The sequence below is a fragment of the Pristiophorus japonicus genome, chromosome 22 (assembly GCF_044704955.1).
Source record: "Pristiophorus japonicus isolate sPriJap1 chromosome 22, sPriJap1.hap1, whole genome shotgun sequence".
Classification (NCBI taxonomy): Eukaryota; Metazoa; Chordata; class Chondrichthyes; family Pristiophoridae; genus Pristiophorus; species Pristiophorus japonicus.
In genome coordinates this window covers 11,731,638-11,757,284 of record NC_091998.1, presented here as the reverse complement: position 1 = coordinate 11,757,284, position 25,647 = coordinate 11,731,638, and the positions used below count along the sequence as shown (strand labels likewise).

The 25,647-nt window shown below is 45.5% G+C and overlaps 1 protein-coding gene across 2 annotated transcripts in view; it reads left to right on the top strand.

Annotated features, from left to right (window-relative positions):
* polr3a (polymerase (RNA) III (DNA directed) polypeptide A) overlaps positions 1-25,647 on the top strand; it is a 60,425-nt gene that overhangs the window by 21,328 nt on the left and 13,450 nt on the right. The window contains exons 11-24 of one of the 2 annotated variants that reach the window (XM_070865624.1): positions 136-276; positions 449-518; positions 2,087-2,214; positions 3,908-4,046; positions 9,254-9,418; positions 9,920-10,092; positions 11,362-11,473; positions 12,782-12,900; positions 13,034-13,171; positions 16,181-16,351; positions 18,952-19,065; positions 19,189-19,224; positions 23,220-23,306; positions 23,554-23,636. In XM_070865624.1, coding sequence (XP_070721725.1) covers positions 136-276; positions 449-518; positions 2,087-2,214; positions 3,908-4,046; positions 9,254-9,418; positions 9,920-10,092; positions 11,362-11,473; positions 12,782-12,900; positions 13,034-13,171; positions 16,181-16,351; positions 18,952-19,065; positions 19,189-19,224; positions 23,220-23,306; positions 23,554-23,636 — 1,676 coding nt within the window. The remainder of the gene's footprint in view (positions 1-135; positions 277-448; positions 519-2,086; positions 2,215-3,907; positions 4,047-9,253; positions 9,419-9,919; positions 10,093-11,361; positions 11,474-12,781; positions 12,901-13,033; positions 13,172-16,180; positions 16,352-18,951; positions 19,066-19,188; positions 19,225-23,219; positions 23,307-23,553; positions 23,637-25,647) is intronic. The other variant, XM_070865626.1, reaches the window with a different exon arrangement.

The following is a 25,647-nucleotide window of genomic DNA, read 5'->3' as shown; positions in this document are numbered from 1 at the left end:
GCTTATGTTTAGCTCCAAATGACTTGCAAAGCAAAATTTGTACAATTTATTTCCATCTTTTGCCTCTTCCCCACCCGACACTCCCCTCTCTGGTTCATTTTTTTTTCCATTTTTTTATTTTTATATTAATTTCAGGCCAAGGTGAAACCACACAGAACATTCAGGTTCAATGAATGTGTCTGCACACCATACAATGCAGATTTTGACGGTGATGAAATGAACCTTCATCTTCCTCAAACTGAGGAGGCCAAGGCTGAAGCACTTGTTCTTATGGGGGTAAGTGCAGTTTGATTACATTATTTAACTGGGTCTTGTACACTGGACTCATTCCAATAACAATGTCTCATTCTCGGGAGCACTTAATACATTCAAGTGTTGTATAAAAAAGCAATAGCTGTCGCAATTGAATTTGTTTATCACCACACAATTCCTTTCCTTTCCCCTTTAGACAAAAGCCAACTTGGTAACTCCGAGAAATGGGGAGCCCTTAATTGCTGCAATCCAGGACTTTCTAACAGGTGAAATAGAGTTCAGCATTTTCATGTCAACGTTTGGGATTTTATTTAACTGATAAGTTAAGAGTAGTGAAGATTTTGTGAATCAACTGGAGTTTACAGGGCTTGACAGGGTAAGTGCAGGGAGAATGCTTCCCCCTGGCTGGATTACAGTCTCAGAATAAGGGGTCGGCCATTTAGGACTCAGATAAGGAGAAATTTCTTCACTCAGAGGGTGGTGAATCTTTGGAATTCTTGGCCCCAGAGGTCTGTAGAAGCTCAGTCGTTGAGTATATTCAAGACAGCGATCGATAGATTTTTGGATATTAAGGGAATCATTGGACATGGGGATGGTGCAGGCAAGTGGAGTTGAGGTCGAAGATCAGCCATGATCTCATTGAATAGTGGAGCAGGCTCGAGGGGCCAAACTCTTGCTCCTATTTCTCATGTTCGCTACAAACTTACCAGGAACTCGATCGGGCCAACTGATTATATGCTGGGATTTGAGTAGGCTTTATAACTTAATTTCCTTTTTGAATGTTTGTACAATAGAATTTGCTGATATCCCCAGTAATCTTATTTTTTTGATCTTCTGTTGCTAACATGGCTTTATTGGTGTTTAATTTGTTAACATAGCAGTATTGAAGCATTTGATTCTTGACAATTGAACCCTTAATGTCAAGCAATTGTATGGATCATTTTTTTTTAAACTTGCCTCTTCACATATAGTTACCTAGTTGATTAACAAGAGAGAAATTGTGCTACTGGTTGAAAGCTGCCAAAGTTGGTACCAATATCAGTCGCATGATCTAGATTTGTTTCACTCGAGTTGACGGTGTAAGAGTTGCTTTTAAAAATCGGCAAATTGTTCACTTTTTTTTTGTTTAATGGATGACTGCACAAACTGTTTTAAACTGGCTTTGAACATCAACCTGCAGAGTTTCAGATTTGATCTGGAATCAAGCAGATGGCCTGAAACAGTATTTCATTTTTAGTAAAGGTTTCTTCTTCTGCTTTCTTATTCCCAGTCCTTAGCCAGTGCTATCCACAAACTGACAACTTGCAGGCAATCTGAGATCACTATGGATTAGGAATATGTCCCCTCCCCATCCCATCCTTTATGGGAAATGCCTGGTTTCTCCCACAATTGGTAGAGTTGAGTTTAGGAATTCAGCATTTGCAAATATACACGTACAGAGATAATTTTTAACTTGTATTCAGTATTATAATGTATTTGCTTCGTGGGTTCTTTGCTTAATAATTTATAGCAACACATTGCTATTAAGAACTAGTTGGTTTATTAACAAAGGTTTAACAATCACACTGCACATTACCAGTTCATCCACTCGGCTCATCGTGGATGACCTAGACCCAACTGGCTGGGGTTTTATTGAATCTTGTGAACATCACGTGATTGGCTACGCCACTCACAATGCAACAGCTCTACAAACCTGTGAGCATATTTACAGGTGCATATATTACAAATATGATGTAGCAAATTGCTGATTTTTACATATAGACCACATGGCTTTGTACATGACTGTTGAGAAGCTATCCTATTTATTAAAATATATAAATTTTTGTTTGTACAGGTGCCTATCTGCTCACCATGAAAGACACTTTCTTTGACAGAGCAAAGACATGTCAGATTGTTGCCTCCATTCTTTCGGGAAAAGATGAGCGAATCAAAATTAGCCTTCCATCTCCTGCAATCCTGAAGGTGATACTTCCATCTAATTTAAAAAAGCTGAAATAAGTTTATCATTTTATGCTGAAATTTTAAGTAATTTGGGAGCTTGGTCAGTACTCTTGTTTCTCAGATCTTAAGGTGAGCAATTTTATGCTGTATATGTTCAACATACTATATGGTAATGTTCCCCAAATGTGGGTTATGCAAGATATGGGACTAAGTTGATACATTAAACTTAATTTGGGTCTGTTCTCAAGACACAGTTTATATATTCTTCTCCTACAGTTTAATCTTTTCAATTTATAATGGGGCTGGATAAAACCTTTACAAACATACATAACATCTCTCAGATGAGACGTTATACCGAGGCCCCGTCTGCCCTCTCGGGTTCCAGAAAAAGATCCTACGGCACTGTTTCAAAGAAGAGCAGGGGAGTTACTCCCGGTGTCCTGGCCAATATTTATCCCTCAATCAACATCACTAAAACAGATTATCTGGTCATTAGCACATTGCTGTTTGTGGGAGCTTGCTGTACGCAAATTGGTTGCCGGGTTTCCTACATTACAACAGTGACTACACTTCAAAAATTGGCTGTAAAGTGCTTTGAGGCGTCCGGTGGTCGTGAAAGGCACTATATAAATGCAAGTCTTTTTTACAAGTTTTAAATCATTGAGGTTTTACATGCTCCCCATTTCATTTCCACGTTCGCTGTGAAATTAACATTTTTATAATCAGGATGTCGCTAAATTGGAAATTTGGGAGGTGGGATTTTAACTGCCAGCGGGTCCCCTTCCCAAAAACTGCTGGTTTAGTAAGTTGCCCACCTGTCTGTGGCCCCGGCAGTTGTAGGCATCGGCCTGATTAACAGTCTGCCAGTCCACTTTCCGCCCGAAACGGATGGGAAGCAGCAGCCAGGCTCTCGGAAAATCGGGCAGCCCTTGGCTGCTCACCAGCACTCCAGCAAGTGTGGGGAGGTGGGATTCTGGGGGAATCTCATGGTCGGTAAGGTGGGGATTCCGGGACAAGGAAGCATAAACGATGCTTTAAAAAAAACTTACTTGGAAGGGCCTCCAACTGGCCTTCACATAACACAAAAGCCCACTGTGTTTCTGAGCTCAAATCATAGTTAATATAGTTGTTGGGGGCCCCATAGCCTCATTAGCATATGTGAATTGGAGCCTAGTCGCCTGGTTTCCGTCAGGTGGGCAAGGATAAAATTCCCCCCCGCCCCCCCGGTTACTCCACAGAAAATCTGTTGGTAGTTTCCTTTTGGGTGGCCATACCTTAGCTGCTTTCTAAACTCCATCCGTAACCATGTGGTTTGCAGGTTGATAGCCAAACTACTGAACCCTTTTAAAGCTGCCTCAATTGAGCATCAGGCAAATTAAATGTCCTTATTGTTGATAATGGCCCATTTAGAATTGTATACAAATTTACAGTTAAAATATCAAGTTATTTGATACCGTAGATATGGGATAAACAGATGCCTAATTTTTGAGGTGTATACAACTTGGCCAAATTCATATTGCTAGCAAGTTACTTAATCGCATTCATTAATGGGATAAATTGCACAATTCAATACCTTTAATGGTGGCTGTTCCTTGTGTCTGTTAAGGGGAAGGAAGTTGTACATTTCTTTGTAAATCCATACTTCAAATTTGTGACTGAGCTGAGCATGATCTGTGCAAAAGTGCAGGATAATGTTATAATGTCTCCTTTGCAGCCCGTGACACTGTGGACAGGGAAGCAAATTTTTAGCCTCATTCTCAAACCAAACAAAGACTGTCCTATTAATGCAAACCTGCGTACCAAGGGCAAGCAGTACTGTGGAAAAGGCGAGGACCTCTGTCACAATGACTCCTGTAAGTCAGATAACAGTTTGTGCACCTTAAACAATAAAACCTTCAGATCATCCAAACAGAATGGTATTTGAAACAGGCTGAACAGTAACATTTGTTGGAAGTGATTTTATATGGGAGGCTTTTTGTTCCTAATCATTCCAAATTTGTCACATGTTTGATGACATGCAAACTGTGGCATTAGAGTGAAACGGAAGTAGTTGAGGTGTTTATATTCCAGTATTGGCTGCCAGAGGTCCTTGACATTTAAGTGAGTATTTATGTTAGAAGGTTGTGGTTCAAGCCCCACTCCAGGGACTTGAGCACAAACAAATCTAGGCTGACACTCCAGTGCGGTGCTGAGGGAGTGCTGCACTGTCGGAGGTACCATCTTTCGGATGAGACATTAAACCGAGGCTCCGTCTGCCCCCTCAAGGAGATTTAAAAGATCCCATTATGCTATTTCGAAGAAGAACAGGGGAGTTATTCCTGTTGTCCTGGGGCCAATATTTATCCCTCAATCAACATAACAAAAAAAATATTATCTGATCATTATCGCATTGCTGTATGTGGAAGCTTGCTGAGCGCAAATTGGTTGCTGCGTTTCCTACATTACAACAGTGACTACGCTCCAAAAGTACCTCATTGGCTGTAAAGCGCTTTGAGATGTCCAGTCGTCAGGAAAAGCGCTATATAAATGCAAGTCTTTTATATGAAATGGAATTAATTATAGACTTGAATGTTACATCCAGTGGAACTCGAGTATCTGTATTCCTATTACCTGTGTTCTACCCCACTTTCTAGAATTGTGTGGGAGTTAGGAGACCAGCAGACTATATTGTAGGGGACAGCGAGGTAGAGAGGTATGCTGGCCAGCTGTGGAAGAGTCTTGTATATGGCTCTCCTTGCATACTGTTCCTTTTCAATCCTTTTATTGAGTCATTCTTAAGGTGACACAAGATTTGGGAAGAACATAAGAAATAGGAGGAGCTGTAAGCCATTCGGCCCCTTGAGCCTGCTTCCCCCTTCAATAAGATCACGGCTGATCTTCTACCTCAACTACACTTTCCTGTCCTATCCCCATATCCCTTGGTGCTCAACAATCTATTGATCTCAGTCTTGAATATACTGAACAACTTTGGGACAGAGAATTCCAAAGATTCACAACCCTTTTGAGTGAAGAAATTTCTCCTCGTCTCAGTCCTAAATGGTAACCCCTTTATCTTGAGACTGTGACCTCTGGTTCTAGACACGCCAGCCAGAGGAAATGGCCTCTCAGCATCTACCCTGTCAAGCCCTCTAAGAATTTTATATGTTTCAATGAGATGACCTCTCATTCTTCTAAACTCCAGAGAATATCGGCCTATTCTACTCCCTCTCTCCTCTCCCCCACTTCTCTCCCTCTCCCCTCCCTTCTCTAGCTCACCCCTCCCTTCTCTCCCTCCCCCAATCTCTCCCTCTCTTCCCCCCTTCTCTCCCTCTCTCCACCTCCTTCTCTCCCTCTCCCCCCGCCTTCTCTCCCTCTCTCCACCTCCTTCTCTCCCTCTCTCCACCTCCTTCTCTCCCTCTCCCCCCGCCTTCTCTCCCTCTCTTCCCCCCCCTTCTCTCCCTCTCTCCCCCCTTCTCTCCCCCCTTCTCTCCCCCCTTCTCTCCCCCCTTCTCTCCCTCGCTCCCCCCTTGCTCCCCCCTTCTCTCCCCCTCGCCCCCCCTTCTCTCCCCCTCGCCCCCCCTTCTCTCCCCCTCGCCCCCCCTTCTCTCCCCCTCGCCCCCCCTTCTCTCCCCCTCGCCCCCCCTTCTCTCCCCCTCGCCCCCCCTTCTCTCCCCCTCGCCCCCCCTTCTCTCCCCCTCGCCCCCCCTTCTCTCCCCCTCGCCCCCCCTTCTCTCCCCCTCGCCCCCCCTTCTCTCCCCCTCGCCCCCCCTTCTCTCCCCCTCGCCCCCCCTTCTCTCCCCCTCGCCCCCCCTTCTCTCCCCCTCGCCCCCCCTTCTCTCCCCCTCGCCCCCCTTCTCTCCCCCTCGCCCCCCCTTCTCTCCCCTTCTCTCCCCCTCGCCCCCCCTTCTCTCCCCCTCGCCCCCCCCTTCTCTCCCCCTCGCCCCCCTTCTCTCCCCCTCGCCCCCCCTTCTCTCCCCCTCGCCCCCCCTTCTCTCCCCCTCGCCCCCCCTTCTCTCCCCCTCGCCCCCCCTTCTCTCCCCCTCGCCCCCCCTTCTCTCCCCCTCGCCCCCCCTTCTCTCCCCCTCGCCCCCCCTTCTCTCCCCCTCGCCCCCCCTTCTCTCCCCCTCGCCCCCCCTTCTCTCCCCCTCGCCCCCCCCTTCTCTCCCCCTCGCCCCCCCTTCTCTCCCCCTCGCCCCCCCTTCTCTCCCCCTCGCCCCCCCTCCTCTCCCCCTCGCCCCCCCTCCTCTCCCCCTCGCCCCCTCCTCTCCCCCTCGCCCCCCTCCTCTCCCCCTCGCCCCCCTCCTCTCCCCCTCGCCCCCCTCCTCTCCCCCTCGCCCCCCCTCCTCTCCCCCTCGCCCCCCCTCCTCTCCCCCCCTCCTCCTCGCCTCCCCTCCTCTCCCCCTCGCCCCCCCTTCTCTCCCCCTCGCCCCCCCTCTCTCCCCCTCGCCCCCCCTTCTCTCCCCCTCGCCCCCCTTCTCTCCCCCTCGCCCCCCCTTCTCTCCCCCTCGCCCCCCCTTCTCTCCCCCTCGCCCCCCCTTCTCTCCCCCTCGCCCCCCCCTTCTCTCCCCCTCGCCCCCCCCTTCTCGACCCCTCGCCCCCCCTTCTCGACCCCTCGCCCCCCCCTTCTCGACCCCTCGCCCCCCCTTCTCGACCCCTCGCCCCCCCTTCTCGACCCCTCGCCCCCCCTTCTCGACCCCTCGCCCCCCCTTCTCGACCCCTCGCCCCCCCTTCTCGACCCCTCGCCCCCCCTTCTCGACCCCTCGCCCCCCCTTCTCGACCCCTCGCCCCCCCTTCTCGACCCCTCGCCCCCCCTTCTCGACCCCTCGCCCCCCCTTCTCGACCCCTCGCCCCCCCTTCTCGACCCCTCGCCCCCCCTTCTCGACCCCTCGCCCCCCTTCTCGACCCCTCGCCCCCCCTTCTCGACCCCTCGCCCCCCTTCTCTCCCCCTCGCCCCCCCTTCTCTCCCCCTCGCCCCCCCTTCTCTCCCCCTCGCCCCCCCTTCTCTCCCCCTCGCCCCCCCTTCTCTCCCCCTCGCCCCCCCTTCTCTCCCCCTCGCCCCCCCTTCTCTCCCCCTCGCCCCCCCTTCTCTCCCCCTCGCCCCCCCTTCTCTCCCCCTCGCCCCCCCTTCTCTCCCCCTCGCCCCCCCTTCTCTCCCCCTCGCCCCCCCTTCTCTCCCCCTCGCCCCCCCTTCTCTCCCCCTCGCCCCCCCTTCTCTCCCCCTCGCCCCCCCTTCTCTCCCCCTCGCCCCCCCTTCTCTCCCCCTCGTCCCCCCTTCTCTCCCCCTCGTCCCCCCTTCTCTCCCCCTCGCCCCCCCTTCTCTCCCCCTCGCCCCCCCTTCTCTCCCCCTCGCCCCCCCTTCTCTCCCCCTCGCCCCCCCTTCTCTCCCCCTCGCCCCCCCTCCTCCCCCTCGCCCCCCCTCCTCTCCCCCTCGCCCCCCCTCCTCTCCCCCTCGCCCCCCCTCCTCTCCCCCTCGCCCCCCCTCCTCTCCCCCCTCCTCTCCCCCTCGCCTCCCCTCCTCTCCCCCTCGCCCCCCTCCTCTCCCCCTCGCCCCCCCTCCTCTCCCCCTCGCCCCCCCTCCTCTCCCCCTCCTCTCCCCCTCGCCCCCCCTTCTCTCCCCCTCGCCCCCCCTTCTCTCCCCCTCGCCCCCCCTTCTCTCCCCCTCGCCCCCCCTTCTCTCCCCCTCGCCCCCCCTTCTCTCCCCCTCGCCCCCCCTTCTCTCCCCCTCGCCCCCCTTCTCTCCCCCTCGCCCCCCTTCTCTCCCCCTCGCCCCCCCTTCTCTCCCCCTCGCCCCCCCTTCTCTCCCCCTCGCCCCCCCTTCTCTCCCCCTCGCCCCCCCTTCTCTCCCCCTCGCCCCCCCTTCTCGACCCCTCGCCCCCCCCTTCTCGACCCCTCGCCCCCCCTTCTCTCCCCCTCGCCCCCCCTTCTCTCCCCCTCGCCCCCCCTTCTCTCCCCCTCGCCCCCCCCTTCTCTCCCCCTCGCCCCCCCTTCTCTCCCCCTCGCCCCCCCTTCTCTCCCCCTCGCCCCCCCTTCTCTCCCCCTCGCCCCCCCTTCTCTCCCCCTCGCCCCCCCTTCTCGACCCCTCGCCCCCCCTTCTCGACCCCTCGCCCCCCCTTCTCGACCCCTCGCCCCCCCCTTCTCGACCCCTCGCCCCCCCTTCTCGACCCCTCCCCCCCTTCTCGACCCCTCGCCCCCCCTTCTCGACCCCTCGCCCCCCTTCTCTCCCCCTCGCCCCCCCTTCTCTCCCCCTCGCCCCCCCTTCGCCCCCCCTTCTCTCCCCCTCGCCCCCCCCTTCTCGACCCCTCGCCCCCCCTTCTCGACCCCTCGCTCCCCCTCGCCCCTCGCTGTCAGAAACACAGACACTGACAGAGCGTGAGACACACACACACAGACAAACAAAGAGATAAAGACACTGACAGAGACACACTGGGGGAGGGGGGGCATCCCAGCACGCTGTTGGAGGGCTCCCGGTGCTGCAGTCGGTAAGTAGAAAATGTTTTGTTTTATTGACTTCTTTTTTAAAAACATTTTTATTAATTTTTTTTGATTGATTTATTGGTTGATTTATTGATGTATTTATCATTTATTATTGATGATGGCTCTTTATTTGTAAAACTGAAGTGTTTAATGTTTGTAAACTTCCCTTTAAACCCCCCCCCCCCCCATTCCCTACGCCTGATTTGTAACCTACGCCTGATTTTCTAAAGTGTAGACAAGGTTTTTTCGAACGTACAAAAATCTTCACTTACTCCATTCTAAGTTAGTTTGGAGTAAGATTTCACTGCCTAAACTTTGAAAACAGGCGTAAGTGGCCGGACACGCCCCCTTTTGGAAAAAAAATTCTGTTCCAAAGTGAAACTGTTCTAACTGACTAGAATTGGAGCAAACTAAATGCCGAGAATTCAAATTTCTAAGATACTCCATTCTAAACCAGTTGCTCCAAAAAAAACAGGAGCAACTCAGGCCGAAACTTGGCCCCAACATTTCTCACATTCCTTTTACACGAGGCTGTCTCTCCCTCTAAGCAAATGCATTCTGTGTTTTTACCTTCTTGCATAATTGCTTTTTTTTTGTCCTCTTGCAGTTGTTGTAATCCAGAACAGTGAGCTGATGTCTGGGACCCTGGATAAAGGAACCCTGGGGTCAGGTTCCAAGAACAACATCTTCTACATCCTGCTGAGAGACTGGGGGCAGATGGCGGCTGCAGATGCGATGTCTCGTCTTGCTCGGCTGGCTCCTGTCTACCTTTGTAAATATTTGCAAGTAGTAACTTGGTTATAAAATGCTGTTGTCTAAATGAATATTGAATTTACCTCGATGACGTCTGGTTTTTTTTCTTGTTCTTGGGATATTTCGCAACTTGCAATAGTTGTGCCGTGGGTATATAATGTGCGTGCTGCATGGTGGGAACATAACATGCACGCTGTGTGGTGGGTATATACCGTGCGCGCTGTGTCGTGAGTATATAAACATGCACACTGTGTGCTGGGCACTGAAGAATTAACAATTGTACTACGATCATCCACACTTTATTACTTACCAGTTTGGGATGCAGAGTTTGAATTTATAATCCTTTTGTAGAATTGATTTAAATGTGCTGAGGCAGAAATATTGCATAGTTCAGTCGGAGGTTGTCAACAGCATTATCGTGATCCAAACATTGCTTTTGACATGTTCCTTTGTATGTGTTACATTTTATTTTAACGTTTAATTTTCCATGCTTGTGTTTGTTATTTTTTTTTATACCTAGCCAATCGAGGATTTTCTATTGGTATTGGTGACGTAACACCAGGTCAGGGGCTGCTGAAAGCCAAACAGGAACTACTTGATGCTGGCTATAAGAAGTGTGATGAATTCATTGAAGCACTCAACACTGGCAAACTTCAGCAACAACCTGGATGTACAGCAGAAGAAACATTAGAAGTAAGGGCTGGTTTATCCTTCCAAGGAGGAAAAAAGTGTGCATTTAAAATGTCATCTGTCTCTTTCATAAATACTTTACTTGTCTTTTCTCAAATTAACAACTGCATTTGGTTCTTGCAGAATACACACACATTCCTTTCAGTTAAATTACAAAATAAATCTGTTCTTGCACTGTACAACAGAATGGCTGTAATGTATAATGAAGAAATATGTTGGCCAGAAACGAGTCTCCATAGCAATACATAAACTAATCAATTATTTTTGCAAAACTCACAATAAACATGTTACTTTTTGTTGAAGGAAGAAAAAGAAAAGGAAGACTTGCAGTTATATAGCCTCTTTCACAACCACCGGGTGTCACAAAGCGCTTTACAGCCAATGAAGTACTTTTTGAAGTGTAGTCACTCTTGTAATGTAGGAAACGCAGCAGCCAATTTGCACATTTCTCTCGTGAAAATTCAACAATGAATGAAAAATGGCTGGCTTCATCTCCTGCCAAAAGTAACACTGATGTAAATTTGTGATTAAACCTGAAAAACTTGTGTGAAACTTGTCAAATATTCTTGGCATTTATACCAAGGACGGTCATGAGTAAAGTTTAAAAAAAATGCTAATTGTGTAATATGAAAACAATGAAGAGTAGTAAAAATCCTTGCGTATATTGTGCACTGTTAAAGGTGAAATCATATATTGAGCATTGTGTATTCCTCATTTTCCACTGGAGACCATAAGGTTTAGGTGGCTAAATATACTTTGATGTTAAAGCAGGCCATTTGATCGACATTTATTCTCAATGGTCTTAACAGCTAACCACCTTTAATGCTCAAGAAAATAAACTGTTGACTAGTCTGCTGCCCATCTAAAAGTCTGTTTGATACTTGATAACAATTGAAACCATAAACATTCATCTGATTTGCATGAGCTGAGGTTAACAAAATATCATGATCTTTCAAATTTGATTATCTTGAGTTCAAAAGCATGTGCTTCATCCCAAAAAAACCTGACTATCGTCCCCTTGCTGCAGATCAATGAGTTTCTCTCAATTTTACTGCTCGCTGAAGCCAATTTATAAAACACATTCGCCAAGTCTATCTACAATCTTCTCGAAACCTAAAAGAAGTACCCCAGATCATCGCACTCTGGTTTTAGAATTACTTTTCGTTGATTTGCTCTTTTCAATTTTTCGGTTGATTTAATGAACGAAGCAAACTATATGTCTGTTTACATTTTGCCTGTACAGATTTGACATGGTATTTTCACTGCTTTCAGGCCTTGATCCTGAAGGAGCTCTCTGTAATTAGAGACCATGCTGGTAGTGCATGCCTCAGGGAGCTGGACAAGAGTAACAGCCCACTCACAATGGCCCTCTGTGGTTCAAAAGGTAACTGGGCAGTTTAGTCATCTTTAAATTGCAAATGCTGACACTGGTGTGTGGGTGGGTCGGCATCTTATCGAGATGTTGTAGTCAAATGGACACTGAGTGGGTGTTGAGTAAAATCAAACGTGAATACTTTGACCAATTTAGTATTGGGAGAATGTAACATTATCCTCTGTTTTTTAATCGCTCTTTACAGTAGAAATCGTTGTAATGTTTTGGGTAGTTGCGTATTAGTGCATTTCTTTTCTGCACTCCGCATCTATGTACACAAGGCTTTCTGAAGCAGCTCTCTTGTTCAGGTTCAGATATCTAAACTATCTTATCAAAACCATTTTATTCTGGTTTCAGATTTGTTAATGTAATTGATCACAAAGTGTTTGATTTTTTAGTAATAAAGGTAAACAGTCCCTGGAGTCATCACAAAGCTTATTCATTTAATGATGTGTTAGAAAAACACATTCAAATGTTGAGAATTTAACTCTAAATATATTTCTTTAGCATTTTAATGACTACCGCAAGATTCAATACAGTATTTTTACCTTTGCATTCAACTAAACTGAGTGCGGGTCTGTGTGTCTTTTCCTTTGCTGAAACACTGACTCTTGCTGGCATATACTTCCATGAGTGTTCACAGACATCTGGTACTGTGCCCATGACAGGCGGGGTGGGTGGTGGGGTCACTGGATAGTGATTAGTAGTGAGAGGCAAAAATCAGACAAGGTTTCTGCTCAGTTATCCTGCGGCCCCAGCTGAAAGAAGCATGTATATGGTTATCGAGTAAAGAGAGGTTCGGGCTCACATGTGATGCTCACACCTGAAGAATAGCCACCCGAATGAGATACTGGTGGGCTTCCAGCGCCTTGGGACCACACCCCAAGCAAGAGGCTGCGCCTTCAGCAGAGAACTGTAAACAATATGTAGGTTTGGTAGGTGGGAGTCACCACTTGGGTTTTACAGGTTTATGAACTTAAACTGCAACATGTTATGAATGTAATCTAATTCCATTGGTGTAAAGGTAAATGGGGAACAGCTCCAAGTCCTCTGCCACTGAGACAGTATAACTACAGTTTAAGTTGATTGCCAACATTGCCACCTCTTCCTTGCTTGCTCCCTTTCTGTAGGAAAGCATCTTGCCTCTTCTGGGGCTGCTTCCTGGTTGGAACCATAGTGATCAGTTTCTCGTATGGAGAGAGTTATGTTTCTTTTTAGTATTTTGTTTAAACCACAATTTCTAACCTCAAGGAATAAATACTGCCATTTTCCTTTTAATCTCGCACAATGTATTAACCCAGTATGAACACTCTTAAACAGGCTCCTTCATCAACATCTCCCAGATGATTGCCTGTGTAGGACAGCAGGCTATTAGTGGATCCCGTGTTCCTGATGGTTTTGAGAACAGATCCCTGCCTCACTTCGAGAAGCATTCCAAGGTGAGCAGCCCACTTATTTAGACGAAGCTCCCATCATCGCTTGGCTTTATGTTCATCTCTTCTAATAATGAATTTACAAATCTACTTTTAGAAACTGCAACTTCTAATTACGTTTTCAAATGTCTTTGTTCAGCTTCCAGCAGCAAAGGGGTTTGTCGCAGACAGTTTCTATTCTGGCTTAACTCCGACAGAGTTTATCTTCCATACCATGGCTGGTCGTGAGGGCCTGGTAGATACTGCTGTCAAGACAGCAGAAACTGGATACATGCAGGTAATGGCAGAATTTCACATCTTTGTAGTGAGGAGTGGTGTAGGAAGCATTGACTTGATCCCACAATCATCTACTCCGTTTGAACCACTTTCTTTTCAGACAAAAGCAATTTGGGGAAAAAAAGTCGCCGTGTGTCATTGTAGGAAGCAGAATATTCTTACAGTATTTAGTTACAGAACAAGTGTGAACCTCCGCCCTAAGCAATGTTCCTGCTAAGCTGCGCGGCGGCGCAGCGGTCTAGACGTCTCGCGCAGGCTGCTCACCAACTTTTATATGGAAGAAACCGCGCATGTGCGTAAATTTGAATGGGACGCGCAGCCGGTTAAAGGTACTGCGCATGGAAAATAATTAGAAGCAACATTGGTCCTAAGTATGCATCATTTGTAAAATACTCTCAATGTTCATGACCAAATCTTTATAACTAATCCATGCTATTTATCTTGGCTTTGTTTTCCATTCTAATATGCATAAACCTCTAGCACATTGTCCTAAGTATTCCATGCACAATACAGCTCCATGATAATGTCACCTACGTAGCCTGATATAGTGTGCTGCCTCTATCTCCTGTTCTTTCTCCTTTCCACCCTCACCCCACCCCCAGAATCGGGTGGTTCGTGCTTGAACTACGCTGATGGTAAATTATACTGAGAACTTGACTCCGTGTAGATAATTATTCAAGGCAGGCAGCCTTTTTTGTTGTTTGCTTTGGAGGAGATAAATGCCAAAGGCTGCCTTTCAAATTATAACCTCTGTTGAACCTTAAGGCGGTCCTGAAGAGAATTTTTGCAGTTCAGGAAATGTGAATGCCTCGATTATGTCAATATTTTTTACTTTTACAAATGAGATGTCTTGAGATGCATGACATTCCACTGCTGGGAAGAGTAACTTATAGCATTGAAGACAATATGTAAATTTTCCACAACATTTAACCAACAAATAGGTGGAACTTAATTGGGCTGTCAATGTGTTTGAATACCTTGAATAGTTTTCTCACTCTTTTATTTGTACATCTGCAATGTGACTGAACTTATTTAACTAGGGGGCATAGTTTCAGAATAAGGGGTCGCCCATTTAAGACGGAGATGAGGAGGAATTTCTTCTCTGAGGGTCGTGAATCTTTGGAATTCTCTACTCCAGAGCTGTGGAGGCTGGGTCATTGAATATATTTAAGGTGGCGATAGACAGATTTTTGAACGATAGGGGAGTCAAAGGTTATGGGGGAGCGGGTAGGGAAGTGAAGTTGAGGTAGATCAGCCATGATCTTATTGAATGGTGGAGCAGGCTCGAGGGGCCGAATGGCCAACTCCAGCTCCTATTCCTTTTGTTCTTAGTACAGGTTATTCTAGTGTGTTTTTATGTGTATTCTCTGTTATGTCTCAAATAAAGCAAATGTGACTGAGTACTGCAGACTTGAGTAAGTGTGACCTTAGTCTCTTTATTCTGACTCAAGTGCTGGCACAGCATGGGATGCCTGCTTATATACAGTGCTCCCAAGGGATGCTGGGATCCCTTGGGACTCCAACAGATGCGCCCTCTGGTGGCGGTAGAATGCTGGTTACAAGGTGTCGCATACTAACATTCTCAATCTTGATTGGTGTATTTCATTTGTCTTCTGTATTGCATACTTTCCAAATTTTTCTAAAAAGTGGAGAAAGATTATGGGGCAAAAATTGCGGTTGGAGGTCTCCAACCAAAATCTTTTAACGGAAGTACCTGGTGGTCCTGGAGGGACGAACACTTGCACTCCGAGGCCGAGATACGCAGTCCAGCGCAGCGCAGAGGCCCACGCATCTCGGGGGCGGGTGTGAATCCTGGGATCACGTGGGCCTGGACCACCAATCACAATGTAGTATTCTCATTGATAATGAGGAGTTCTGTTTGTACGATTACTATCAATGCGAATACCCCCCAAAACACAGAACTACAACACAATAAATTTTTAAAGAACACCTCACATATTTAAAATGAATTGAAATTAAATTAAATTAAATGTTTTAGGGAAAAAATTATTTTTTTGAAAATGTTTTAATAGTTTTAAAAATAAACTTGCCCAAATGGACAGGGTTTTTAATAGAAAAATTACATTTTAGCACTAATTTTTATATCTTTTAAAACTCTTACGCTGGCAAGGCCTGCTTTTACCAGGCACAAGAGTTTTAAGGACATTTGTTAGGCAAATAGCCCAAGTCTCCGCCTGCGAAGGTCCTTCTCCCGGGGACAGATCGGAAGAGCCGGGTTGAGGCCCATGCGCTTTGCGCGCCTAAACCTGGAACTTGCGGGGCCTCTTCGGGCGTGTGCGCACATCGTGTGCACTCAGAAGCCGCAATTTACAACTCTTATATAAAAATACTTTAGAAGATCATTGATGAAACCAACAATAAAACATTGCCAGCTTTCAAAGTGAAAATCTGAACATTGTATTCTTCATTGTACATCTTGCACACACCAAGCTATTAACTGGACCCAGATCTGATCAACATTTGGTGGATGACATCTTGTGTGGTCCCACTTCACTGGAGAGGCCCTGTCTGTACTGGAGTCACCCAAAGGTTCATCAACCGATATTGTGGGGTATGCTCTGGTCAGCGGCCAAATGCGAAATGGTTCATCAGCCCATCTACTTTTCCCCCTCCCTAATCGGCTTATAAAAAATGTTACAAAGATGTATTACCCACTAGTGCTCTCCCTCAGAGCCTGACAAAACTCCAGCACTGTGTACATTTTACAACATTCTAAAATGTACATTCTACAAAGTAAATAACATTTCTTATTACACTTACTGCTCTTTTTTGTCTTTGGAGTACAGTCATGGAAGGTAAGGTAAGGGGGGGGACATGACTGACATGTCTATATTGGGCATCAGTTCTTTAAAGCCATTTCCAAGAGCATATAGTCTTAAGTATGAACTTATTTATCTGTCATAGATGTTCAGTGCCCGGATACAGTTGCAGCGTTTAGTGTACAACAGTCTATTCTGAAGATATTTTTCCGTTTCTGCTTTTTCTCTAGAGACGTCTGGTTAAATCTTTGGAAGATCTTTGCACACAGTATGATCTAACTGTCCGCAGCTCAACGGGTGACATTATCCAATTTATCTATGGTGGAGATGGCTTAGATCCAGCAGCTATGGAAGGCAAAGATGAACCTTTGGAGTTTAAGCGGGTTCTGGATAACATTCGGGTAATGCGATTCTATTTCTAGCTATTGTCGATGTGGTGCGTACTGTAATATGCTATATTTTGGATAGTGTAGTAAACCTTGAAGCTTGTGTTTCTACCAATTCCGGGTTAAACTATTTCTGCCAGCAGGTGGTCAAATATATTCATAGAATGCCCTTTGGCTACAGGCTTACATATATTCCTGTATACCACTTTTTTGAAATCTGTTTAGAAAAAGAACATGTTTAAACTATTACTACTGCTGAAATCATGATTCGTTTCATGTGGTATTCTTCAAGCAATAGTACAAAACAAAATATATTGTAATAGAATCATAGAATAGAACAGAAACCCACACAAAAACATTCCCAAAACTTTGCCCATATCACCACCACACAAATTGCACAAAATTTAAATACAATAAACACTCGCACTTACTTTTACACTACATTACCTTCCTCGGTGCTGCCGGTTTGGCTGGTCCACTCTCATTTCCCAGGCGGTAATTGCGGGCGCACTTCTGGGCGGGCAGATCGGGCAAAAGTCAAAACTCCCCGCCGGTGTCACAACCAGGGGCGGTGCACACCCGGCGCAGCTCTTCCCGGCGGTGCTGCTCAGTGCCACGGCAAAACCCGATCCGCGGATCGCGGCGGGGCGCAGGAGACCTCGCCGCCGCCTTTCACACCGCTCCGGGGCGAAACCCTGAGCGCAGAGGACCGGAAAATCCAGCGCGCTATCCTAATCCTTCATGCTTTTAAACACCTTTATCAAATCTCCTCTTCGCCTTCTCTGCTCCAAGGAGAAAACCCCAGCTTCTTTAGTCTAACTATATTCCTTCATCCCTGGATCCATTCTAGTAAATCTCCTCAACAACTGTCTGCACTTTTTTCAGGGCCTTTGTTTCGTCTTGGATTTCATAAGCGCCGGACAAAAGACTTTTACTCCTCCGAATTGTTAATACCGTTCTCTTTCTGCAAGGCAGCTAAACTCTCATCCCACTAACTTACCTCAGTGTTCAGTCTCGTTTGAAAGAAATCTTCCATTTTATTGCAATATTCCTGTATGCTGCCAATCTTACTGTTTATAAAAGACTCTGTGCCTTGATTGAGATTTAAATTAAGACAACGTTGACAGAAACTGAGGAATTTCTGTCAATCTGTAACCACATGAAACACACAAGATTAGTGTGCAGGTACAACAAGTGATCAGGAAGGCCAATGGAATCTTGGCCTTTATTGCAAAGGGAATGGAGTATAAAAGCAGGGAAGTCTTGCTACAACTATACAGGGTATTGGTGAGGCCACACCTGGAATACTGCGTGCAGTTTTGGTTTCCATATTTACGAAAGGATATACTTGCTTTGGAGGCAGTTCAGAGAAGGTTCACTCGGTTGATTCTGGGGATGAGGGTGTTGACTTATGAGGAAAGGTTGAGTAGGTTGGGCCTCTACTCATTGGGAATTCAGAAGAATGAGAAGTGATCTTATCAAAACGTGTAAGATTGTGAGGGGACTTGACAAGGTGGATGCAGAGAGGATGTTCCCACTGATGGGGGAGACTAAAACTAGAGGGCACGATCTTAGAATAAGGGGCGCCCATTTAAAACAATGAGGAGACATTTCTTCTCTCAAAGGGTTGTGGATCTGTGGAACTCGCTTCCTCAGAGAACATTGAATAAATTTAAGACAGAAATAGACAATTTCTTAAACGATAAGGGGTTATGGGGAGCGGGCAGGGAAGTGGAGCTGAGTCCATGATCAGATCAGCCATGATCTTATTCAATGGCGGAGCAGGCTCGAGGGGCTGTATGGCCTACTCCTGTTCCTATTTCTTATGTTCTTATGTTCACTGAGTTCCTAAAGAAAGATTGTACAGATTGAACCTCCCTTATCCGGAACTCTCTGGTTAAGGGATTTTTCTGGACAAGGGGCGGTCATGTTAAATTGGATATACAGGTACAGAGCAAGGGGATATCTGGGCTGGCTGGCTTGGGACTGGGAGTGTGGCATTGAGATCACGGGGGGGTGTGGGGTGGGGTGGATCGTGGGGTCAGACCAACGATTGCGGGAGTCGGCAGCGAGGGAGGTCTTCAATTTGTTTGTGTTGGAGTTCTTCGCATGCGCCACCCGGTGGCCAGGAATGGTTCTGGATGAGGGGAGGTTCAACCTGTACCCAGAAAGAGGATATTGCTTCAGGCTGAAACGCTGAAAAACACCGGTTAATATGCTCTAGCTATAATATAGTCTACGTTGTGCAATGGCAACATGAACAGAGTCCTGTGTCACTTTGTTCACTCAAGTTTAAGCTACTACTTCTGTTCATTTTGTATTCAGCATATAAAATAACAGTTCTAGTATAATTTGGCTGGTTCCTTGTACTCTTCATGTCAAAACAATTGTTGTTTGAGTGCTTGTTATCCCTGGAGACAGCCCTGTTGGTCTGTTAAAATTCATGGAAATGTTTGATGCACCATAATAAAACTTGGATGAACTACTAACTGTACAGAATATATTCATGTGTGTTCTGCAGATATAGTCACAGCAGTGTCAAAGGTTTCATTTCACAGCTTTTTTTAAAAAAGAGAGCATGTCCCGTGATATCTTTTGCTGTTCTTCCCTCCTAGGCCATTTATCCATGCCACAGTGAACGGGCTCTGAGTAAGAATGAAGTGGTTCTAGCTGCCGAGGCGAAAATGAAGAGAAGCGAATTTTTGTGTTGTCAAAATGAATATTTGCAGGTTGGTAGAATTCTCATTCTCTTTACATCAAAGCATATTGTGTGTTGGATGGCAATGAAACCTTTTGTTTTCCTATTGTATTTCACTTCTTCCTTGTATTGACGAATCTATCCATTTCTAAAGGTTCTAACTGGGACCGATTGTGAGAATTATATTGAGGTAACGGTTATAGTTGTGTGGTTTGGGCATTTCCGTCCTACAGAGCTTCACTCGCTATAAATGCCTCCCCTAATGCACTGGCTGATTTTGCTGTTAGCTACTCAATGTATCTGGCCAGAACTTTTAAAGCATTTGCAAAATAAAACGATGATCACTTTGGGTACCCCCGTATCAGGAGGCTTTAATACACTACTCCTTGTATATTGAGGAACACACAAGTTATTGTCTCGATGCAGATCAAAATCTCAGCAACAACAACAGCTTTTATTTATATAGCGCCTTTAACGTAGTAAAACATCCCAAGGCGCTTCACAGCAAGTCAGTTATTCCCACCAGGCTCGTCCTGGAAGTTCAAATTTTTAATTCTTTCTAATATTGGTAGGAAATTTTAGAGGAATGGAACCCTTTTATACCCATTGCCCAGCACTGGCTTATCAGCATGTTTAGATCTAGCATCAAAAGAGCAACCCCAACAACACCAGTATAGACATCTCTCACACTGACCTTTCTACGCCCTCTCTCAGTGAGGTTGCGGCTTTGTCTAGTTATGAGTAGGTTTATCCTGTTAATTCAAGGAACTGGGCTTAAATAACCCCAAATGATTACGTCCTTGCAGCTAACAGAACATAGCTGTGATCCCATTAGTCTGGGCTGAATTCAAATCCCACTCTCTGTAGCTGATGGAACGATCTAAACCCACGGCGTTACTCTGTCTCTTGCAATTGAATTTGTTCCAAGTTACTTTCCGTGGGGGTTATTTAAAACATGTTACCATGAGGGAATCGTTTCAGTTTGATAAGTAAGAAGGAGGGAATGTAATGGTGGGATGTGGTTTCACACTTGCTATCCTTACACGTTTCTAATCACAACCATTTTGCCACGGTACATGTCAAGTAGAAGTACTTCTGTCTAACAGGAAGGGAAAACCAGAGGGAGAGTCATCCCTGAGCTGCTTTTACACATTTCTTAGTGGCGCTTTTCAGAGCAGCATTAACCCAGGGAAAGATCAGGAGCCACACAGTCAACAGCAAAAAAAACAAATGTAGGAGAGGGGACCTGACAGTTCTAAACATCCACACCTACGTCATCTCATCTGTTTTTGCCTTCCAGTTGCCTTCTCTTTTGCTTCTTAACGAGGAAATAATTTCTCTGTATCAATCCCTTTCTCATTTCAAAGTCCTCAAATAGATCACCTTTCCACCTTCTAAACTCAAGAGAATACAAGCCTAGTTTATGCAACCTGTCCTCATAATTTAACCTTTTAAGCCCTGATATCATTCTGGTGAATCACCGTTGTACCAGATATAAGGCCAATATATCCTTCCAGAGGTGTGGTGTCCAAAACTGAACGCAGATGGGGTCTACAACTGAAGCATAATGTCCTCCCCTTTGTATTCCAGCCCCCTTGAGATCTAGGCCAACATTCCATTAGCCTGTTTGATTACTTTTTGAACCTGTGCACTGGCATATGTGGTGATTTATGTACATGGACTCCCAAAACCCTTTGCTTTTCCATACTTCCAACTCTTTCATCGTTTAGAAAATTGGTCTTTCTTGGATCCAAAGTGGATGACCTCATAATTCCGAGCAATGAGGGACAGGTAACGACCATCTCGTCCATCGAGCCTGTCCCACATAATCGCGATACCTTGTGTATCACAACTTGTACACTCCACCCCACCCCAAAACCATGTGATCTCCTGAGAGAGGCAAAAAAAACTGATGAAAAAACACAGGCCAATTTGGGGGGGAAAAAATCTGGGAAATTCCTCTCCGACTCATCTAGGCAATCAAGTCCAGGAGATTACTCTGGCCATTAAATTCCACATTGAACTCCATCTATCACAGTTTTGCCAACTCACTTAATCTGTTTATGTCCCTTTGTAACTTCCTGCTCCCATCGGCACAACTTACTGCGCCTGCTAACTTTGTGTCATCTGCAAGCTTGGATATAAACCTTTCTGGGGGTGAAAATTGGCACGGATGGAGGGGGGCGTGGTGGGGGGGAACGGGCAGCATTGCTTTTGCGACTCCAATACTCAGTTCTGTTGAAGTCAAGTATAATGGGTGACCGATGCGATACTGCCTGTTTTGCGCCCTGGCCATGTCCAATCTCGCCCTCTCTTCCTTCGTCGAAGTCATTTATATATGTGGTAAAAACCTGAGGCACCACCGGTACAGATTCCAGGGGAACACCACTTGTCACGTTCCGCCAATCAGAGTACATTCCCCTTTATACCAACTCTCTATCTCCTACTTCCCAACCAATTAAATATAGGATTACATCGGATATACAGCATAGAAACAGGCCATTCGGCCCAACCAGTCCATGCCGTCGTTTATGCTCCACTGGAGCCTCCTCCCGTCTTTCCTCATCTAGCTCTATTAGCATAATTACTAGCCCATGTCACAAGGTAGCAGTGGTCAGCGCCTTACTGGATAATTATCAGCACGGGAAACCCAAGCTAATGATTTCTGCTCTTCCTTACCTTTAGGGCAGAGGTCAATTGTTGCATTTTCTTCCCCAACGTGATATTGGATGAGATTAGCTAAGGATGGATCAAGGATTGAGTTTAAGATGGTGCCCGTCTCTGTGGCTCAACGCAGCATCACACAGTGTGCTTACTCACTTGCTGGTGTCCTCAAATCTTAATATTCAGCATTACCCATTAGACTGGTGTGATGGGATGAATATAGCTGGGAGTCTTCAGCTGCTTGATTGCGAGTGGAAAGTGCATGAATATTTTGGATGTATTTACTTGGCATGGTGTGTGTTTGAAAAGAACTTCTGGTTATGATGCAGGCTTCTCCGGGTAATCTTTCTTGTGACTAGTGCAAAGGACGGCTTCCGCAGCCAAGCCCACACTTCCTGTGAACTGAAGTGACCACAAAGTACTTCAGGCCATAGTGTCCCTGGGATGAATAATAGACGTCTTGTCGGCCGATGAACTCTTGTGCGAGCTGCCTCGTAATCTCTGGATTGCTTTGATGGGGAAACAACAACTCTGACAGACTGTATAGCGCAAGCAATAAACTGTGAATTAGCTTTATTAAGAAATAAAATTGGAAGAAGTAACGGCAAACGTAACAAGTTTTACTAGATTAGATTACCAGCTTCAAGGCACATTACAGGAAAGATGTGATTGCACTCAGGGTACAGAGGGCCTGGACTGGAGAATTTTAGCAATGAGGAAAGATTGGATGGGCTGAGGTTGTTTTCTTTGGAACAGAGGAGGCTGAGAGGAGACCTTATTGAGGTGCATAAAATTATGAGGGGCCTAGATAGGGTGGTTAGGAAGGACCAATTTCCCTTAGCAGAGAGGTCAATAACCAGGGGCATAGATTTGGTAGGAGGTTTAGAGGGGCTTTGAGAAGAACATTTTTCACCCAGAGGGTGGTGGGGGTCTGGAACTCACTGCCTGAAAGGATGGTAGAGGCATAAACCCTCATAGCATTTTAAAAGTACTTGGATATGCACTTGAAGTGCTGTAACCTGCAGGGCTACGGGCCCAGAACTGGAAAGTGGGATTCGGCTGGATAGCTCTTTGTCAGCCGGCACGGACACGATGGGCTGAATGGCCTCCTTCTGTGCAATACATTTCTATGATGATTTCCATGTCTGCTTTAAAAAGATCTGCTGTTCATGTTCTCTGTAATGACACTGAGCTCGGACTCGTGATGTGATGTGTCGTTTATGCATGAAATAACTTGAATTGAAATTGTGAAAAATAGGCTCCTGTGTTGTTTAGTTTGCATTCAGATCTTTTTTCAAGCAATAATGACTTTGAATTCACAGGACTAGATTGTATTTTAATCTTTATGAAATTGAATAGCATTTTAACATGAGCATTCCAGGAATCTCGTATTGTATTCTAAATCTGAGAAATATACACGAATTGAGGAATTTATTTCGCTATTCAGCTCTGCATCACTGGTAAATAATTGGATTTCATGCAAAAAGTTCTGAATATTGAACCTGACTGTTCTTTCTTTAGGCAATCAGAACTTTTGTCAAGGATTTTTCTGATAAGATCAAGAAAACACGAGACAAGTACGGCATTAATGACAATGGAACTACCGAGGTATTGAATTCAATATTGCAATCTTTAATAAAAATTCATAGTTCATTTGTCTACATGCAGACAAGAGGGGATATGATTGATCTCATTGATACAATATTCTGTTGAATTTAAGTGCTATCATTGCTTCTTTGGAGATTTCAGCATTAGTAAAATTGGGTACAATAAGTTCACCTTGCACTGTAATGGAGTGCTTTTTGTAAATGCGTTTTGGTTGGATTATTTAACTAATCTTCAAATATTTCTTTAGCCCCGAGTTCTATACCAGTTGGACCGAATTACTCCTACACAAGTGGACAAATTTCTAGAAACCTGTAGGGACAAGTACATGAGGTGAGACACAAATGTGTAGGACTGCGGTTTTATTTTGGGTGCAAATCAAGTTCCTCATGATTCACCTTCTAACAATATAGCCTGTGTTGCACACAGTATTTTGTATTGAGTATTCCTTGTGTACAAATGCAACGGTTGGGTTTTAGCAGCTTAAAGTCTTTCGCTTCATTTTGGAGAACTTTTTCATTAAATGTTGAACAATTTTATTGACACTGGAGCTGATTTTGTAAAAAAAACCTGACGCACTTTGCCTTCCATGAGCTGGTGACATAAACTGCACAAAGGCGGGAGCAGTTCTTTTTGATTTAATTTGATTTAATTTTGAGGATTTTCAGTCAGAGTTTGGGAATTTGGAACAAAAGCGTCTGATGAAAACCTAGTCAGGGATTAAATTCTAAATTTGTTTGGCTGTTTCTGAGCCACTAGAGGTTTGAAGCCTACTTTATAGTTGATCCATATGGAACAGATTTCTTTAGATTCAGTTTTCTGCTTGCATGGGAGCATTTTTGAATGACTTGAGTTTTGAATCAACCCGCAATGCAGGAAGGGACCAAATCTGTTGTGAAATCAGGAGCCATGATAAAACGTTTAGTGAATGTTGCAGGCTTGTGGAATTTATCTGTTGACACAATCTTACTAGAAGTGTATTTAGATTTGTTCCTGGCTGGTGAAATAGGTAAACTTTACTAGAATTCAACTAGGATTAGAAAGAAAGAAAGATAAAATAACTTGCATTTATATTGCTTCAGGACATCCCAATGAAGTACCTCTGATGTGTAATGTAGGAAACACGGCAGCCAATTTGCACACAGCAATTTGCAAAAAACAGCAGAGAGAATGACCAGATATTTTAGTGATGTTGGTTGAGGGACAAATATTGACCAGGACACTGGGGAGAACTCCCCTGCTCTTCGAATAGTTCCATGGGACCTTTTACATCCGCCTGAGAGGGCAGACGGGGTTTAATGTGCAGCACTCCCTCAGTACTCCACTGAAGTGTCAGCCTAAATTATGTGTTCAAGCCTCTGGAGTGGGACTTGAACCCACAACCTTCTAATTCGGAGGCGAGAGTGCTACTTACCGAGCCAAGGTTGATCCCTTAAACAATCTGTTCTGTCTGAGCCATTTAATTCTGATCCAACTTTACTGTAAACTTAAACATTTGATCAGAATCATGCACACGAGTTAGGCCCCACAGAGAATGGTGTCAGCTGTACAATCTGTTTTGTGGGAAGCTTGTGTTGTGTGGAAATCAGATATGTTCTATAATGATCGAACTAGCTAGAATTGAGAATGTATCATCCAAGGTAAGGTTATGATTGGACCCTGATGTTGTCATGGATAAATGCAGGTTATACTGCCACCAGCAGATGGCGCAAAAACCTCCAAGAAAGATTGGCCATTCTTCACAAACTTATCCTCTGAATAGCTAAGATGTTTCAATTAGCTCTATTTTCAATCCTATGCAATGGAATCCATTTGTATATACAAGTAGTAGGGCATAGTAGGGATGAAAGACTTCAGTTACATGGAGAGACTAGAGAAGCTGGGGTTCACCTTAGAGCAGAGAAGGTTAAGGGGAGATTTGATAGAGGTGTTCAAAATCATGAATGGTTTTGATAGAGTAAATAAGAAGAAACTGTTTCCAGTGGCAGAGGGGTCGGTAACCAGTGGGCACGGGTTTAAGGTGATTGCCAAAAGTACCAGAAGCGACACGAGGAAAAATGTTTTTGCACAGCGAGTTGCTATGATCTCGAATGCACTGCCTGAGAGGGCGGTGAAAGCAGATTCATTAATAGCTTGCAAAAGGAATTGGATAAATACTTGAAAAGGCAAAAAATTGCTGGGCGATGGGGAAAGAGCAAGGGAGTGGGACTAATTGGATGTAACTTAGAAAGCTAATCATTGATTTTGTTCTGTCCATTTTCTCCTGTTTGGATATTTATTCCTACACAACTTCATTTTCAGGTGGGGGGGGAGGAGGTTAAAGGGCAAGGACGGGGTGAGGGTT